At 61.8% G+C, this 18,750-nt stretch overlaps 1 protein-coding gene across 1 annotated transcript; it reads right to left on the bottom strand.

The window, feature by feature from the left end:
• Positions 1 to 675: 675 nt before the first annotated feature.
• On the bottom strand, positions 676 to 16,180 carry EDEM1 (ER degradation enhancing alpha-mannosidase like protein 1). The gene is made up of 12 exons (XM_040994945.1): positions 15,780 to 16,180; positions 12,787 to 12,859; positions 10,533 to 10,636; positions 9,860 to 10,031; positions 9,137 to 9,320; positions 7,821 to 7,995; positions 6,847 to 6,967; positions 6,410 to 6,580; positions 4,921 to 4,994; positions 3,537 to 3,633; positions 1,900 to 2,103; positions 676 to 927 (listed from the first exon to the last, which is right to left on the bottom strand). Exons 1-12 carry the CDS (start codon positions 16,178 to 16,180, stop codon positions 838 to 840), a joined length of 1,866 nt encoding a protein of 621 aa, XP_040850879.1. The 3' UTR covers positions 676 to 837.
• Positions 16,181 to 18,750: the final 2,570 nt, after the last annotated feature.

Genomic DNA, 18,750 nt, shown 5'->3' with positions numbered 1-18,750 from the left:
GCTCTGGCACAGCTACCTCCTCCTCCAAGTCCATGCCCATAGTACCTGTCTGAAAGACCAAGCAGTTTCCAGAATATTCCTAACTCCTCCCTCACATCCACACTCACGGCCCTTGTACCAAGGGCTCGACACCGACAAGTCTGTCACACTGCACAGGGGCCCACACCAAAGCCCACCTAAGGCACTCATGCAGGCCTGAGGCCCAGGAGGCACCTGTGCCAGCCTCCTCCCACCTACCCTGACTGGCACAGCATGTGGCAGCAACTGGCACACAGCCCCACCTGGCCCCGGCTGCAGCCAGGACAGCACACAAGTTGCTGGCCAGCCTTAGCGCTGCTCCCCCAGGAAGGCACCTGCTTTCAGGCCTGCTCTATCCCTGCCAGTCAGGTCCTTCACCACAGCCTCACGGGGGACCACGGCTCTGCCAACACACCACCCGCCTCTTGGAGAACCTGCCACACCATGAGGCTCCCAGGCATCAAGGACTGACTGGGACTGTTCTCCCATCCCAGCAGGTCAGGGCAGGCCAGCTGGGGGAGAGTCCAGTAGGAAAGCAGCTAGACAGCACGGGCTGTGCTGTGAGCGGGGCCCCCGTGAGCGCAGGCCTGTGCGGGGGCTGGAGAGCCTGTGAGGACACGGCCTGTGCCCGACCCCCTCCCCATCTCCACCGCACCCTTGAGGAACACAGGGCATTTATTGAACAGAGAGGGAACACCGGGCCGGGGGCCAGACAGCACTTCCCATGCAGCCATGGCCAGTCTGCCCTGCAGCCATCTGCCTGTGTGAGCCTGGCTCCAACTGGTCCCGTGTGGCCGGCGAGGAGGTGGAGGCAGGTCGTCAGATGAGGCCAACCATTTGGTCGATCTGCCGCATGTAGACGCTTTTCAGGGGCAGCGCGTACCTGCGCTCGTCCGGCACGCGGTTGCACTGTAAGACAAGGTGCAGACACTGGCCTCAGCCCAGGGCCCGGCAGGAGCAGGCACATGCCAGCCCAAAGCAGGGCCACACTGGCCTTACCAGGGGACTGGGACAGCCTCAACCTCTCACCGGGACCGGTGGCCAGCAAACCCTTGGGGGTCTCATTTCACCAGAGGCAGATCCTCCCCTCAGAGGGGCCATGGATCCTGAGACCCTGGTGAGTCATTCCTAAGAGACATCTCGCCTCCACCCAGTGTGTTCGACCTCAGTATGACCTGCGCCCAGCCCAGGGTGTGGGGGCCACCAACTAGAAGCATGGACAGTGACCCCTTCCAATTCTATCCCCAGACCTCTGGGTCCGTGTGCTTTAGTTCCTGGGAGCAGAGGCGGAGTCGGCTCCATCCACGAGGTTGGCACCCAGAGTCTTCCCTGGCACATTGCCTGGGTTGTCGGAGCTCCAACCAACAGCCGCCATGGCCAGAGGCATGGAAAGCACGCCTGGCCCTGCACTGACATCCCCACACTCGAAGGCCCAAGGGAACGAGGGAGACTGCAGGTGCCGGCCTGTCAAGTTCACCAAGGCCATCCACGGTGGGGAGCTCTCAGGGGGCACAAAGACCCCAGGCCCAGTCTGCAGGCAGGCAACAGGGCGTTGCGGTGCCATCCAGCACACTGCCCCGTGCAAGGACAGACCAGAGACCTAACACAGGGCCCACCCTCATCCTCACTGCCAGAAGAATCAAGCAACCAAAGACACCAATTACACGTGGACCCCACCACCCCGCCTCCGCATCAGGCATCCCCAGGATCCCCCCGCAACCCCATCCACTGGCTGCATCCCCAAGCGGGCAACCGGGTGGCAGGCCAGTGGGTTTCTACAGAGGCTGCCCACTGCCCACTACACCACGCCCCTCTCCCCCATCACCTCCCCACTTCTTCCACCTGCACTCGCACCTGGCTGGCCCAGAAGCCATGACTCACGTTGGCGCTCGAGTTAATGACCCTGAGCTCCTGGGCCTTGGGCCTGGGCCCCGTGGCCGCCTCCTGGGCAGGGCCCCCATCTTCAGGGAAGAACTCCTTCCAGGGCAGCTCCCGCAGGTGCCTGTCCACAGACATGATGTGGCCCTCTGTGGTGAACATGTACCTTGTCCCAGATTGGTGCACCGGGTTCTCCTCATCAAACAGCTGCCAGGAGAAAAGACGCAACTGGTTAGCAGCCACACCAGGATCCCGAGCCACAGAGCGGCCTCGCCTCCCTCCCTCCGCCAGCCACACCCAGCCCAGGTCACGAACCCAGTACGGGCGTCCTGGAACTTCTGCAGCACACCAGGCCCCCTCCCTGACTTGCAGACCCTACAGTGCACACTACAGCACACCCCGGCGGAGCCCAGAACACCTGCTTGAACACTCAGCTTTCATGTCAGAACCCAGCCCGGGCTGATTCTCGAGGGCCCATGAGGCTGAGCCTCTTCCCGCACCAGGGGGAACAAGCAGGCAGAGCAGGTGCAAACAGGAACAAAACAGCATGGGGCAAGGTGGGGGACAGGTGCTCAGCCTCGCCTGAATCCAGGAGCCCCATCATTCCTTGGGCCTGCATTTAAGACCCACAGGGAACACTGGAGCCTTGGGAAGCACCGAGCAACACAACTCTCCCTGGGCAGTCTGACAGAACTCACCTAGCAGCACATGGCCACACAATCCACCAGGGACCCAAACAGGCCACCAGGGACCATCACAGACCACCAGGGACCTTCACCGGCCATCAGGGATGGACACAAGCCACACCTAGCAGCACATGGTCTCACAGGCTACCAGCAACTGTCACAGACCACCAGGGACCAAAATAGGCCACACCTAGCAGCACACGGTCACACAGGCCACCTAAAGCTGATCAACTGTTTCACTCTGGAATTTTTACACTGTTGAACCAGTTGACACAGCTGACACCCTGAGGGGACAGGCAGCTGACACCCTGAGGGGACAGGCAGCTGACACCCTGAGGAAGCAGCTGTACTCTGTGGATACCTTCCTCTCCCCCTGCACACCCGGCCATACACCCCCCATGGGTTTCTGCACAGTGTAGCCCAGATTATGCTGGTTTTTGCAGAAGCAGCCAGTAGCTCCAGAGGCCACCTCACACAGGCCCGCGGGAGCCACTACCGAGTGCCTCTCTGAGCTCAAGTCCAGAGGCCCAAGCGTGCTGCCAGAAGCCGGGAAAAGGTGCTCCTGTCTGGGGACCCCAGCCCTGCTGGCACCTCTGTGCCAACCCAGGCACCTGCACCAAGCTGCATACAGAGCCTAAGCAGCCATGGGCACAGGACCACACATGGCTGGACAGCAGTCCCTGCAGGAACACATGCTAGCTCAGCCAACCCACTCAGGACCTTGGGCAGGCCACGGTGCCCTCCCGGTCAGCCCCACGGGCAGGTGAGTATGGACCATCTGGGCCCAGGTTTCAGCCCAGACAATGCACATGAGTGCCTAGAACCAAGGGCACAGTCCCCTCCTCTGACACTTCACTTCGCCACCACAGGTTCCCGTCTCTGGTCGGCTTACACTGCCTCTTGCGAGGGTGGCAGCAGCACCCCAGCACATGGCTCCTCCCGCCACACACGTACCAGGTACAGGTACTTGCAGGTCTCGCTGAGAAAGAAGCTCTCCATCCGGTCCTCCTTGGACTTGTCAATAACATGGTGCAGCGTGGCATATCCACATCTGCAAAGCAGGAGTGGAGTCAGCCTTGCCTAAGGCCAGTCATCAGCCAAAGCAGCCAGTGCCAGAGCAGGCGGGAGCTGGGCTCGCTGAGCGCCACCAGCTGCACAGGCCTCGCTGCTAAGTGAGCCAGCTGCAGGCTGGGAGGAAGGACAGCAGTGGCTTTTTCCCAAATAGTAGTGAAACCAAGAAGGTAACTGCCAAGAAATTTATTATAAGGACAGGGCCCAATGCTGTGGCAGATAGTTAAACTGCTGCCTGTAATGCCAGCATCCCACAGGAGTGCCAGTCCAAACTCCCTGCTAGTAAGAGGGCCCTAGTACTTGGGCCCCTGCAGCCATGTGAGACCCAGATGACGTTCCTGGCTCCTGGCTTCGGCCTGGCCCAGCTCTACATGGCAAAGGCATGGGAAGAGAACAAGACAGATGATCTCGCTCCCTCTAACTCTACCTTTAAAAGAAATGAACTTTGGGCCCGGCGCGGTGGCGCAAGTGGTTAAAGGTCCTCGCCTTGCACGCCCGGGATCCCATATGGGCGCCGGTTCTTATCCCGGCAGCCCCGCTTCCCTTCCAGCTCCCTGCCTGTGGCCTGGGAAAGCAGTCAAGGACGGCCCAAAGCTTTGGGACCCTGCACCCGCATGGGAGACCCGGAAGAGGCTCCTGGCTTCGGATCGGCATAGTATCGGCCCGTTGCGCTCACTTGGGGAGTGAATCATCCGACGGAAAATCTTCCTCTCTGTCTCTCCTCTCTGTATATCCGCCTTTCCAATAAAAAAATAATAATAAAAATAAATCTTTAAAAAAAAAAAGAAATGAACTTTAAAGAAAACTGCATAAAGCCTGGTTTAAAGTTTTTGCTTTGTTTTCATTTCAAGATTTATTTTGTCTCAAAGTCAGAGTAGTAACAGAGACAGAAAGATCTTTCACCTGCTGGCTCATCCCCACGTGGCAGCAACGACGGAGCTACCACAGGCCAAAGCCAGGAGCCTGGAGTGTCACCTGGGTCTCCCTCCTGGGTAGTGAGGGCTCAGGCATTTGAGCCATCTTCTGCTGCTTTCCCCCATGTACAATAGCAAGGAGCTGCCCTGGAAGCGGAGCAACCGGGACCCTACCCTACCCAGTGTCCATATGGATAAAATGCCAGTGACACCCACAAGGAGAGGCAAGCGGTATTCCTGCAGAGCCACGAGCACAGTCTCCAGCCATCACGATGCAAGCAGCCAACATCACCATGGCAACCTGCCATGAATGAGGCATGCGCAGCAGGCAGAGAGCAACACGGGGAACTCACTTGACTTTGGTGTGCTTTTCCAGACTCTGCAGGATGTCCATTCCCACGTGGAGGTAGAAGGGGTTCTTGGTTGCCTGAGACAGAGAACATGAGCCTGTTAGGGCGGGAGACGAGGCACTGGCACACCCTGCGCTGCTCACAGGCTGATTCCCCACCACATACAAGGTCGCCAGCAGCCAAGCCCATCACAACAAACCTATGACCCGTTTCCTTCCTGTCAGCTGGCGCGGGCCCCCTGCTCCAGGGCAGAACCACACCTGCTACAGCTCACCTGACCAACCCCACCTGGCAGACACAAAGCAAGGCCCACTGGACAGTCCCACGCCCGAGGATAACTCCAGGGACTGTCCTGCCTCAGAACTCTCCAGAAACTCAGACCCACAGGGGAGCAAGCCCTGGCCCCATCCCACTCACGGCACAGGGAGGAAAGGCCAGGGAGGAAAGGCCAAGAGCAAGTGTGGGAGGCCTCCACTCTGCTCCAGCCCTGAGACACCCGCGCTCAGGGCGCCCTCTGCACCAGGGGGCTGCAGACTCTCACCCCGGCCGCCAGAACAGCCTGGAGCCTCCCTGGCTCCCTGGCTCCCGTGTGGGCGAAGACAGGCATGGACAGCGGCCCAGGAAAAGGACTTGCACAGGACATTGACACAGAAGTTAAAAACAAAAGCAGGCTATCTGGTCAAATGATTTGAAACACAGTAAACACAAACCTTCCTCCAGAGTAAAGAGGAAATACAGTCAGTCCTTGCAAAGGAGAGTAAAAACCCACTTGAGGGGCAGGCACTTGGCACCAGCATCCCGCCCTCGAGTGCGCTGGTTCAAGTCCTACTCTCTGCTTCTGATCCAGCTGATGCACACTGGGAGGCAGCAGGTCATGAATTTGGGTCCCTTGGGGCTGGCACTGTAGCACAGCAAATAAAGCTGCCACCCACAGTGCCAGCATCCCATGTGGTCCATTCGAATGCTGGCTGCTCCACCTCCAGCTAGTCTGCTCTCTTGATGGCCTGGGAAAGCAGCAGAGGACGGCCCAAGTGCTTGGGTCCCTGTGCCCATATAAGACAGCTGGAAGAAGCTCCTGGCTCCTGGCTCCAGCCTGGCCTAGCCCCAGCCACTGCGGCCATCTGAACCAGTGGATGGAAGATCTGTCTCTCTGCAACCTTGCCTTTAAAAACAAAAAAAGAACTTGGTCCCCGCCTCCCACAAGGTACACAGGGATGGGGTTCTAGAGTGCTGGTTTCAGCTTGGCCAAGCCCTGGCTATTGCAGGTGTTTGGGGAGTGAACCGACAGATGGATGATATCAATTCAACTCTGCTATCTGAATAAAAGGAAAATAAACAGAATTGAAGAGAAAACGTCTGCCTACAGAAGCCATCTCTGCCCTGTGGAATCGTGAATGATGGCAGCCACAAACGAGAACACAGACCAAGAGTCCAGGAAACACGAGTGGACGCTACCAGGATGGCACTCCCATCCGGCACGCCCCCACGGTACCTGGTACAGGAGATAGGTGGACTCCACGAGCTCCGGCCGCAGCGGGTAGAAGAGCACGTCGGGGGCCTGCAGCTGCCAGTTGTACCTCTCGGGGAGGGCCCCGTAGCGCTTCCAGATGGCATAGTAGAAGGCATGCAGGCAGATGGCGTCCTCCACATCCCCGATCAGGACCTGGCCGGCGACACAAGGCAGGAGCCTGAGACGCCCACCCACGGCGCAGAGGGGATACCACCAACCTCCCGGAGGGAACCCCCTACTCCCGGCACACCACCAACAACCAGGCACAGACAGACTCACCTCCACAGTTCAACCAGTGGGGCCCACAGCTCGGAGACCTGCCTCCCAGGACCACCCCCTGCCACAGGGCTCGCAGTCACTCAACCCAGGACCGAGGCTTGCCGCACTGCAGGCCTCCCAGAGCCCGAGCAGCTCCGTACCTGCAGCCCAGGGAAGAAGGCCTGCAGAGAGTCGATCCAGGTGTTCATGAGCTGCCCACTGAACATGTTCACATTGACATACAACGGTGGGTCGCCCTCTCCCTCATTGCAGGCTTCCCGCCTGCAAACCAAGCAGTGTGGTGTGAGGAGCAACCTGGCACCTCGCTCAGGTGCCAGCAGGAGGGGCACATGCTGCAGAGCCCAGCTCTTGGCCTGGCCTGTGCAGTGCACCAGGGTCTCCAGGCCTTTCCTAGGACACACTGCACACAGAAGGAGCTCACAGAACATGGCAAGGTGGTGGCCGTGGCAGGAACTCTAACCCAGCAGGGCCCTAGCACCAGATGGGGAGAGCAGCAGGCAAGACCCTGGGCCCAGGGCTCAGCTCAGCCTGGGGCACTGACAGACAAACGCAGCCAAAGGCCACCAAAGGTGCCTTGATATAAACTCGGGCACACACACTTCCCCCTTAACCAACACAGAAGCAGGTACTAGGGAAGCGCCTGAGCAGGCACTCCAGCACTGAGTGATGATCACAGCAGGCCACACTTGTTGGTGGGGAAGGGGCTTCCCCAGTGCCTGCCAGGATGCAAGGCTGGGGAATGCCAACAATGCAGGGTAAGCACCTGACATCTGTTGCCGGGCACCAAAACCAAGCCTGGCATCTCTGCAGACAGTAAGTCAGAGGCAGGACACCCCTCCACCAGCCAGGATAGCCCATGGGGAGGCGAGGCTGCACGGAAATCCCAGGACCTCTCCCTCGCAGCAGTCACCCCTCCGTGGTCGGGGCCAGCCTGGGGGCCCCGCAGGAGAGGCCACAGAAACGCTGAGGACCTGCTCAATCACTCCTTGGGAGAACCCAGCTGCCACCAGCACCTAGAAAGAGGCCTCTTGTCTGGGAGCTGAGCCCCACAGCCAGCCAAGGAAGAGCGTGCCTCCCCCTGGGTGCCGGGCACCGCCGGGCACAGTGGGCTCACCCCCGGCGCATGTAGCTCTGGATGCTGCGGTAGGCAGCGGTGAACATGTCCAGGTCTTCTTTCTCCCCGAAGAGGATGTAGGACTTGAGCAGGTACTCGTAAAAGGAGTCGAGCCCGGCACCCAGGCCGCTCTGCTTCCCCACCCAGTGGCCCGTCTGGATGTTCACCACGTTGCCTGCGGAAAGAAACGAGTCCTTCAGGCCCTGGCCAGGCCTGCTGCCCTTGCCACTCCCCCGCATGCTCGTACCCCGCAAATAGGAGGAGGAGGGGCCTGACCCTACACCCGCCTCCTTTCCACCAGCCAGCGCACAGCCCGTCACGGCCCCAACACGGGGTCAGCGCTGACTCCAAGGCAGAGCCCCAGCAGCTCTGGTCCACACATCCCTGCCACAGCACTGTCACTCCCAGGGCTTGTGTCACGAGTGACGTGTGTGACACAGGATGCACACACGTGTGTCCATGCAGATTTCACACGGAAACACACCAGGACACAACGACGGCCAGAAAGCTAAGCGGGTGGCAGTGACACTGGCCACTGTTCAGAGGTACGTGACAACTTAAGCCTTGTCTCTATTTGCACTGCTGGTCAATAGGGCAGATTGGCGCAGAATTTCAGCACAACTTTTTTGACGGCCTCTTGGCACTAGAAGTAAACACATCTCTGACAACACAGCATACCACAGACACGCCGTCAATCACATGCCGACCACTGAGCGTGAACCCTGACGGCATGGATGAGCCACTTCCGACAACACGTGTCCCATGTCCACAACCACTTCCAAAGACAGGCTGAGCATCCATCCTGGGGAGGCTGGGGAAAAACCCCCCTCAGGGGCCAGCCCGCCCCACACACCCGGTTTTTCAAATGACAGATGGCTCCTACAAAAACCCCCAACAAGAAAGGACGGTCTCACAATTGGACATGGAGGCTGGCCCCAGAGGTGGTTCTGAAAACATCCCGTCGACGGGGGGCACTCAGCCAGGCCCAGCAAACAGACTCTGGAGCCACAAAACAATGCCTTCTCATCGGAGTTCAGCCTGGGCACCGGTGCTGTGAGCAATGGCTTAAGTACCTGGTCTCTGGCACCCACATGGGAAACCAAGTTGAGAGTTCCAGGCTCCTGGCTCCTACCTGGCCCAGTCCTGGCCGTTGTGGCCATCTGGGGACGGGACATCTCTCTGTGCTGCACCTTTCCCACACCTTTCTCACCTTGCCCCTGGAAGCGGCAGTCTCCACAGCCTCTCGGGCCGCATTTCCAGGGTGTGCACCCCGGGGAGGAGCCCAGGGCAGTCCCACCGACCCCAGCCCCACACACCTAGCAGTCCTGTGTCGTGGCTGCGGAGACTCCACAGGGCCTTCACCGCACGCCGGGCCACCCACTCAAACGTGGAATCCCCCAGCAGCCGGCTCAGAATCCCAAACTCCACCAGGAGAGAGCCGGCTCCTGCCGTGCACGTCTCGTTGTTGCTGTCAGGAGGAACGCCTGTCTTCAGGTTCACCTGCAGTGCAAGAGACGAGGGTTCAATGCCGGGAGCCACGGGGTGCAAGGCGCAGGGACCCAGGGCTCCCTGCCACCCAACCACGCCAGGTCACCCAACCATGCCACAGCAAGTCCCCATGGTGCCAGGCCATCAGGACATGGGACAGGAGACAGGAGTGAGCCACAGAACCACTGAGCAGTCCCAAGGGGGCTCAGCCAACGTGGACTCCGGGTTGTTCCCGTAAGGCTGGCTCGATTCCCTCCCCATCAGCTGCCGTGGAGTGCAGCCTCGTGTGTTGAGTCAACATTTAGCCTGCCAGGCAGCGCAGGCCACGAGAGCCCTCCCAGCACACAGGCCCGGCTGCAGACAAGAACAGCGGCCACACAGCCCCACAGTGCGGAGCTGTGCACCATGCAGTGACGGACACCAGCCCCAGTTCCGGAGCAGGGCAGGATGCCAGGAAAGCTGCCGTCCGCCCAGCACACAGCGGATTAACCAGAGCACACTGAACTTCCCCAGGAAGTGAGGCAGCACAGGACGGGGTGCCCGGCACCTACCCGTGGGTACGGAATCCCCGTCTTGGTGTTCTCGAAAGCAGGCAGCAGCCGCACGGCCAGGTCGTGCGCCATGTGCAGCAGCTCGTTGTCATAGTCCTTGATCGTCATGTCCCCAAAGGGTTGCTTGGAGTCTGTTATGATTCTGTGAGCAGAGAGGAGGCTGCCCAGGACCCTGAGGCAGGATACACACGAGGAGGAGGCAGAGTGTAGCTGGCACCGCCGGAGACACTGCTTGTCCCCGGGGGCTCAGGGGACCACACTCGGGGGCCGACCCAATCACGGGCAACTCCACCGCTGGGGCTGCAAGGGGGAGCAGGACCCCCATCCCAGGCCCCATGAAGGGCACAGCTGGTGAGGTCATCCCCACCTTTCCCCCACGCACAAGCCAACTGTCCTGGGGTCTCCATGCCCCTCAAGCACTGTGAACCAACGTCCCGACTTCCCTCTGACTGACGGTGGAAGAGCTAGAAAGAAGCCAGAGGGGCACATGGGCACACGTGTGGGATAGGCCACCAGGACAGAGAGGGGGCCGGAAGTGGACGCCAGGGTCAGACTGCACCCGTGGACCGTGTGGGCCATGCTGGGCAGACAGGAATATCGCCTTCCTCAGAAATGCACTGGGGTGGGCAGCCTCGAACCAAGGAGCCCTCAGCCCACAACCCAGCCGCTCTACCTTATGGTGGCCTCGAAGACCTGGACGGTGGAGTCTTTGTCAAAGGACACAGTGTCGATGACCAACCTCACTGCCTTCTGGAACTCGGACGTGTTCCCCATTATCTGCAGAAGAGGAACGGGGACCTCAGAGCAGCCGGGGGCGGGAGAGGAAGTCCCCAGCCGCCCAGGACCCTCTACCGCCAGCCGTGGTGGGACACTGCGGGCAACAGCTGTTTCCTCCAACTCGGACTCTGGTCTCCTGAAGGCCACATGGGAAGTCACTGCCAGGACGGCCAGAGGCGCCTCCCTCCCCACTCCACAGCCCACCCGCGTGACAAGGGATCCAGGAACCACAAAACAGAAGCAACAAGAACACGAGTCCCTCTGCCTTGAGGAAGTCATCTCAGAACCATGATACTTCACACCCACAAACAGCACGAACAGGCAGCTCAGTGTCAGGAAGCAGGGCCAGGGCTATGATCCCTAAGTAGGTGTGGTCATCGTGGTCATCCTCACCTTTCCCCCACGCACAAGCCAACTGTCCTGGGGTCTCCTGGGGTCTCGTGGGGGGTGCGGACATGCTGGCGCACTAAGCTACCCTCCTCCCTCTGAGGTACAAATGGGGCCTCATGTTTTCTGAACAACCTGCTTTCTCTGCATTTGAAACTGCCCGGGACTTGTATGACATCTCTCTCTCTCTCTCTCTCTCACACACACACACACATCACCCCATCTCACCCTCAAGTCGGGGAGACAGCCACAGGGCAGACATGAGGCCTTTTGGGGGCACCTGATCTCCCTCTCCCAGCCACACACTGCTGTACCCAGAGAACAGACACAGCCCTTTCTTCTCTCTCACTTCCTCCTTCTTGGACTCCGATGATGCAACAGCACCACAGGTTGCCTGCGGCTGTCAGGAGTGGGCGGCTCTCCCACGCCGGCACAGCCAGCCTGTCCACATCTGTCATGACGGTAGCCAGAGACAAAACAAAGCTGGACCCAGGAACACCTGTGGGGCCAGCCCGAAGACGGCCATGGGCCGATCCGCAACAGCAAGATCCACAGGCAGGAGCTGCCCACTACGGCACTCACTTGCCTCCAGCAGGACCTGGCACGGGTGCCATGGCCCCAACAAGCGGAGGGCAGGCCGAGGATGGTGAGGGCTCCCTCTGGGGGTGTGGGAGACAAAGGGCACTCCGTTCAGCACCATCCAACGCCCATCCTGTCCTCCTGTTCAGGAAAGGGCAGGATTCCCTGGGTGGATGGGCACTGGGCCCTTCTCTAGCAGAACACGTGCTGGGAACCAAACCCAGAGACACGGGCAACACGGACATGAATCCTACACACACACACACACACACATCTGCGCTTCACCATGTCCCAGGCGGTACAAGGCAGGCAGGTGACTCAGGCGGCAAGAGCAGCTGGCTGGGAAGGTGGAGCTGCACCAGGCCAAAGGTGAGGCTTGCGAGCCAACCTGTAGGCGGTTCTCACGGCCAACAAGCGCCCATGCCCATCAGGCTGCCCACATGCGTCCGGGCACATCTTTGTGAATCACGTAGACACCCAAAGCAGCCACAACCACAACACGGGAGGCGCTGGGCAGATGTTCTGTCACTGTAGCCTTGCCTGGCAGTGGTCTACACCCCAGCACCTGCCCGACGCTCACCCAACACACATGTGGTGCAGCCAAGACCTCCTCTGCAGGACACCCAGAAACCACAGAGCCCATCAGTGAGCCCAGCATCGCAGAGCAAGGTTCTACGTGGCACAGGTCTGCCGGGCTGGCCAGCAGCAAAGAGGTTCAGAACCTTTGTGCAGAGCGTGGACGGTGCTGCCTGGACACGCAGTGCCCCAGGCCACGCGCCCTCCCAAACGAAGAGTAAGTGCACGTCCACCAGGTGGCTGCACCCCAGCCAAGCTCTGGGGAACCCCGTCACCAAGGGGAACCACAAGGCGAGGCACTGCAGCCGCATCACTCTAACAGCCAATGCGCGGTTGGCGTGGGAGTTCCCACTCCAACTCAGAGACCGCATGCACATGACTGGTAGTGGCTGGGGGCCTCTGTCCTTTATTCCTGGGACAGCCCTGGACTCCCTGTGGGCACCAGGGAGAGTCATACCTTGCTCCCTGATAGGGCCCCCCACACGTCTCCACTCTTCCCACCGCAGTCACCAACAAACACGGGTGATGCTCCCAGGACCCTGGGCGACAGGCGACCCATGAGCCCCTACCCCCCATGACTGTGTGAACTGAGAATCCTGGACACTCACTGCGAGGGTATCTAGGGCGTCCACCAGCGTCAGCGAGTAGTTCCCCAGCACATCGTTGATGTTCAGATTCGAGCTGAAAAAGAAGGGAAACTGAAATGAACTCAGCAACTTCCCCTGTTTGAACACACGCATCGTAAAGACAGAGGCCACAATGGAGCAGTGTCCACACACAGACTCACTCCCCAGAGGGCTGCAGTGGCCACAGCCAGGCCTGGCCAGGCCGCACACAGGAGCTGAGAACTCTGGGTGGCACAGGTCCAGCAAGCTGGGCCATTATGCACTGCCTTCCCAGGCGTACCAACACAGAGCCAGGTGGGAAGTGGAGCAGCCAGGACTAGAACCAATGCCCCAGGTGAGATGGGTTTCATAGGAGGCAGGTCACCTCACCCACAAAGCTGGCTCTAGGCACTTTGCAAGTGCTAGAAAGGAACAATCTACAGAACCACCAACCCCAAAAACAGCCCAAGGAAACGAGGCCAGGACCCGGCTGGAGACAAGCTCCTCCCCGATCCCCCATCGCGGGCCTTTTTCCTCTGACACAGAAAGCCAAGCTCAGCACCTGCTCTCATCTGAACTGCAGGTGCCCTGTCGACTTGGAGGCCCGGCAGCAGAGTCTGCAGGGTGTGTGCAGGTGGTAAACAACTACAGGGATGGGGCTGTGTGCCAGCCAGGGCTACCTCCCTCCCTACAAACTGGGCAACCCACACAGCAGGGACTCCTTCCAGACCAATCTAGAAGACCAGAAGACACTGCCCCGCCCCACCCCACCCGGAGCAGCCGCTATGGAGTCAGACTAAGGACCCAAGGTGGGTGGTAGGGGTCAAAGGTCACAGGAAGTACTCTTGCTCAACTCCGCCTACTCGTGAGCATTCCATTGGGTTTAAACATTGAACCACAAGGCCCAGTGCCCGGACAAGGAGCAGGCTGCCACAGGCACCCTCGGCAGAAAAAGATGGGGCCTGCCTCAGCGGCCACCACCGGGCAACTCGCTCTCCACCAGCAGCACCGCCCAGCTCCCTGTCGCTCCGGGACTTCATGCAGGGCCCAGGCGGCCACCAAAACTGCTACCACCAGCCAGGGTCTTAAGAACTGAAGTGTCGCCTGCAAAGCCAGACTGACACTCATAGAACACTTTCAGTTCTCCGTCACACACCTGCCAGTCTCACTTTCTGACAGAAAATGAAGCGGGGGTGGGGGCTGTGTCCAGGTGGTGCCAGCTGCCCTGCTTCCCACTGCTGCCCTCCTGGTGCAACGCCCAAGGACAGGGGTGCCCGCCTCCAGGGTGAGAAGCCAGGTGGGAGCTCCCCTAAAGCCTCCTGGGCAGCAGAAGGCGATCGTGACCCACTGTGCCCACGAGGCAGGCAGGACAGCGGGGCTGGCCCAGCTCGGAGAGGCTTCAGGGCCAGAACTGGACTTTCTGTTACAAAGCTCAAGTCCTCCACTGGCCCGTAGAACACCAACTACTAGCTCTTCCCACCACTACCTTCGAACACAGGAAATGCTGGCCTGCGGCAGGAAATGGTTGACTAAGAAGCCAACAAGTACAAACCCACATGCTAGGAAATGGGCAGCTGCACACAGCCCAGGGCCATCAGCAGCCCTCCCTGCATCCCAGGAGGGACACGGAGTGCAAGTCCTTGCATGCCAGCACGTGACAGAGCGGCTCGGTCTGTGGTGGGTCCCCCTGGGAAATCAAGAACGGTCACACGTCCCAGGGCTGGCAACAGTCTGTGTCCTGGGTTACAGACGCCATGTCCGCCTGCACCACAGCAACCAGGACCGGGACGGGGCAGGAAGCATCTGCACAGCCTCCTGCCACAAGGTAAGGGGCCTGCTGTGTCTGAGGCCTGTTTGGGAACGCCCCAGACCACCAGCGCCCCAGACCACCAGCGACCGTGAGCCCAGCTCCCTGCTCAGTCCACCCCCCACAGAAGCTGACTTGTGGGATATGGACAGCGAGCCACAGAACAGAGCGGAGCCCTGACGTGTCCAGAAACAGGGAGCATAGAGGCCCAGCTCTGCAGGCCGAGTGGCCGGGCCCGGGGCAGCCCAGCGTGCCAGCCCACCACACACGTACACAGACCTCCAGTACTAAGCCCTGCACCTCCACCCCGAAACAGACGGGGTCCCCACCTGCTCCCAGGTTCTCAGGGCTGCTTCTGATGGCAGGAGGGGGCGGGGGCCGTGGGACAGAAGGTAGAGCCAGCATCCCATACGGGTACAGGTTTGAGGCCTGGCTGCTCCATTTCCAATCCAGCTGCCTGCTAAGGTCCCAGGGAAAGCAGAGGAAGGTGGAAGGAATCTCCTGGCCCCCGCACCCACTCGCGAGACCTGGAAGAGCTTCCAGGCTCCTGGCTCCCCCCAGGCTCAGCCTTGGCCGTTGTGACCTCCTGGGGTTGGGGGGCGGGGGGCCAGCGGGTGGAAGATCCGTGAATTCTTCAAAAAGGAACGGCACGGGAGTGCGGTCAACAACTGCCTCCCCCTGCCACAGCTGCGCAACGGTCATGCCCGGGAAGCGAGCCCTCGCGTGGACATCGGGGGTCAGGCCTTGGAGAGCGAGCCCTCGCGTGGACATCGGGGGTCAGGCCTTGGAGAGCGAGCCCTCGCGTGGACATCGGGGGTCAGGCCCGGAGAGCGAGCCCTCCACCTGGACATCGGGGATCAGGCCCGGAGGGCGAGCCCTCGCGTGGACATCGGGGGTCAGGCCCGGAGAGCGAGCCCTCACGTGGACATCGGGGGTCAGGCCCGGAGAGCGAGCCCTCGCGTGGACATCGGGGGTCAGGCCTTGGAGAGCGAGCCCTCACGTGGACATCGGGGGTCAGGCCCGGAGAGCGAGCCCTCGCGTGGACATCGGGGGTCAGGCCCGGGAAGCGAGCCCTCGCGTGGACATCGGGGGTCAGGCCCGGAGAGCGAGCCCTCCGCCGGGGCGTCCCCGGGCCTCGTCCACACCTGACCGACTTGACGGCAGCGCCCCGGGCCCGCCCCGCACTCACGGGTCCCCGCGGTCCGGGCCGCGGCCGCGGCAGTGGATGGGGTTGAGCTCGTCCTGCGGGAAGGCGTGCGCCATGTAGTTGTCGTAGCCGAAGACGAACATGCCCCGCGCCAGGTCGCGCATGCGGGCCCGCAGCTGCGGCGGGAAGGCGCGGCTGTAGCGCCGCTCGTACTCGTCGGGCCCGCCGCGGCCCCAGGGCGCCGCGCCACACACGCCGCGCGCGGGCCCCGACGGCGCGCCCGCAGGCCCGGGCCGCGCGGAGCCGGGGCCGCCGGGGCCGCCGGGGCGCGGGGGGCGCGGGTACGAGCCCAGGCTGGGCCCCAGGCCGCACACGAGCCAGAGCGCGGCGTGCAGGCCGAGCCGCAGCAGCAGCAGCCCCAGCACGAGCGCTCGCCACTGCATGCTGCCGCGGGCCCCGCGGGCATTATCTCAGCGCGGGGCCGCCGCCCGCCGCCCGCCGCCACCGCCGCCGCCCGCCAGCCCGCGCCCCGCGCGCGGCCCCTTTAAGGAACTTCCCGGTGACGTACCAGGAACTGCCCATTGTCCCCCGCCCCCCAGCCCCGCGGGCCCGGCCGGCCCGGACGCGCGCCGTAGGCCGGGGCGGGATTGGCGGGGCGCGGCCCGGGCTGCCTGCTGCGCCATAGGCCGCGGGAGCCGGGCGGCGGCGCCAGCCACTCCGCCCCGCCAATCACACAGGCCCCGCCTAGGCCGGGCCCCGCCCCTCAGGCCCCGCCCCATCCCGGTAGTCGGGTCGCAGGCCCGGCTCCTCCCCTGGCCTCGCCCCGCCCACAGGCCCCGCCCCATCCCGGTAGTAGGGTCGCAGGGCCTGCTCCGCCCCGGGTCACGCCCCGCCCACAGGCCTGGCCCCGCCCCGCCTTGCGCCCCGCCCACAGGCAAGGCCCCGCCTTGCCCTTTCCCGGTAGTCGAGTCGCAGCCCGGCTCCTCCCCCAGGCCTGGCCCCGCCCCTCCGCGGACCCCGCCCTATCCCGGTGGTCGGGTCTCCACGCTCCGCCCCCAGACCTGGCCCCGCCCCCGCAGACCCCGCCCCCTGGGCGGGCCGAGCGCCGAGCGGCCGGCTGGCGTGGCGAGCCCGGGTGGCTCGGGCCCGGACGAGCTAACTTGCAGCCAATGGGAGCGCGGCCCGCCGCGGGGAGACGTGGCCCGGTGTCCCTGGAGGGTCAGGACGAGGTCGCCGCGGGCGGGGTGGGCCTTGAGAGCGCCGGCCGGGACCAGGAGGAGCCGCTTCCACCCCGAGGGTCACGTGCGGCCACGCGGGCCGGCCCCTGTCCCCGGGGCCTGCCCGACCCGGTGGGGGGCCTGCCCGACCCGGTGGGGGTCGCGCCCGTCCCCTGCCCCACCCCGTGCACCTGCGTCCGGGACCCTGAGCTTCAGGAGGACTCGGTGGCTTAGGTGATGTGCTGAGCCGTGGAGCGTCTGGAAGTGCCCCCTGCGCACCTGGTCCACCCCCGGGCACGAGGGACACGGCGGGCAGGGAGCCCAGGCCCACCCGAGGGCTGGCTGTTCTGTGGCGTTCACAAGCAAGCCGGGCCCCCAGAAGCCTTCCGGCTGCACTGGCTGGGCTTCCCTGTGTCCCCCAACGTCCAGAGATAGGTGGGCCAGGCAGGGAGGGGAATGGGGAGCTGGAGCCAGGGGTCTGCGGAGCACCCCTCCAGGACCCCGCACTGACGGTGTGCGTGAGGTCCCACGTGGTGTGTGCGCCTTAGTGGCTGCACAGCACATAGTCTTAGCGGCCAGAGCCATGTCGGGAAGGGGCACAGGTGTCCTGGTTGGCGTCACGCCTGCACACGTGGCCTCCTGGAACTGCCACAGGAAACTTGGGCACCTCCTTGCAGCAAGACTCAGCGGGCTCTGGGCTTCTGCCCTGCCCACCGGTGCAGCTACAGCACCGACAGCTGGGTCTCAGGTGGCTCGGTGCCCGCCCCGGGCCCCATGCCTGCAGCAGGATCCACGTTAGCGCTTTTGCGACAGACGCACAGCCTGCGCAGCCCCCTCTTCTCAGTTGAGCTAAAGTGACAAGCCGTTCCAGAGTGAATGTGGTTCCAGTTGACAAACCCCCAACCCTAAGGAAACTTCAGGAAAGAGTTTCATCCACGATTTTTTATTTTGCTCTTCCGTTTTTATTTGAAAGGCAGATTTACAGAGAAGCAATATGGAATCCTGGACGTGCAAGGCTAGGACTTTAGCCACCAGGCCACCACACCAGGCCCCACAAAGCTGATTTTAAAACCACTCGCCCTCCTTCTGGCACTAGGTGCTTTCCCACCAGGTGTACCAGAATAAACAGTTTCCTGTGCTCTTGAAAAACGCACAGCAGCCCACCATGTGGTACAGCCGCATAAAGCTGCCACCAGTGACGCCAGCACCCGACATGGCTGCGAGTTCCAGTCCCAGCTGCTCCACTTCCCATCCAGCACCCTACTAACGTTCCTGGGGAAGCTGTAGGGGTTGGCCCAGCGCCTTGGGACCCTGCACCATGTGGGAGACCAGAAAGAAGCTGCCAGCTCCTGCCTTCACCTTGGCCCAGCCCTGCCCGTTTGAGGGGTGAACCAGCAGATACAAGATCTGTCACTCCTGTAACTCTATTCTTCCAATAAACTATTTTTTTCAATTTTGGCTTCCCCCCTACCCACCTTTATTTGAAAAAGATTTATTTTTATTGGGAAGGCAGATCACATTCAGAGAGAGACGAAGATCTTACATCTATGGGTTCACTCCCCAAATGGCCACAACAGCGATTGCTGAGCCGATCCAAAGCCAGGAGCCAGAGCTGCTTTTGGAGCGCCCATGAGCATGCAGGGTCCCAGGTTTGAGGCCGTCCTCTACTAGTCCCCCAGGCCACAAGCAGGGAGCTGCATGGGAACTGGGACAGCCAGGACACGGAGCGGCACTCCTGGTGCTTGCAAGGTGAGAATTTAGCCATTAAGCCATCATGCTGGGCCCTACCTAGAAGG

This window comes from Ochotona curzoniae, unplaced genomic scaffold, assembly GCF_017591425.1.
Source record: "Ochotona curzoniae isolate NIBS_2020 unplaced genomic scaffold, NIBS_Ocur_1.0 contig_908, whole genome shotgun sequence".
Lineage (NCBI taxonomy): Eukaryota > Metazoa > Chordata > Mammalia > Lagomorpha > Ochotonidae > Ochotona > Ochotona curzoniae.
This window is presented reverse-complemented; position numbering and strand designations above follow the sequence as displayed.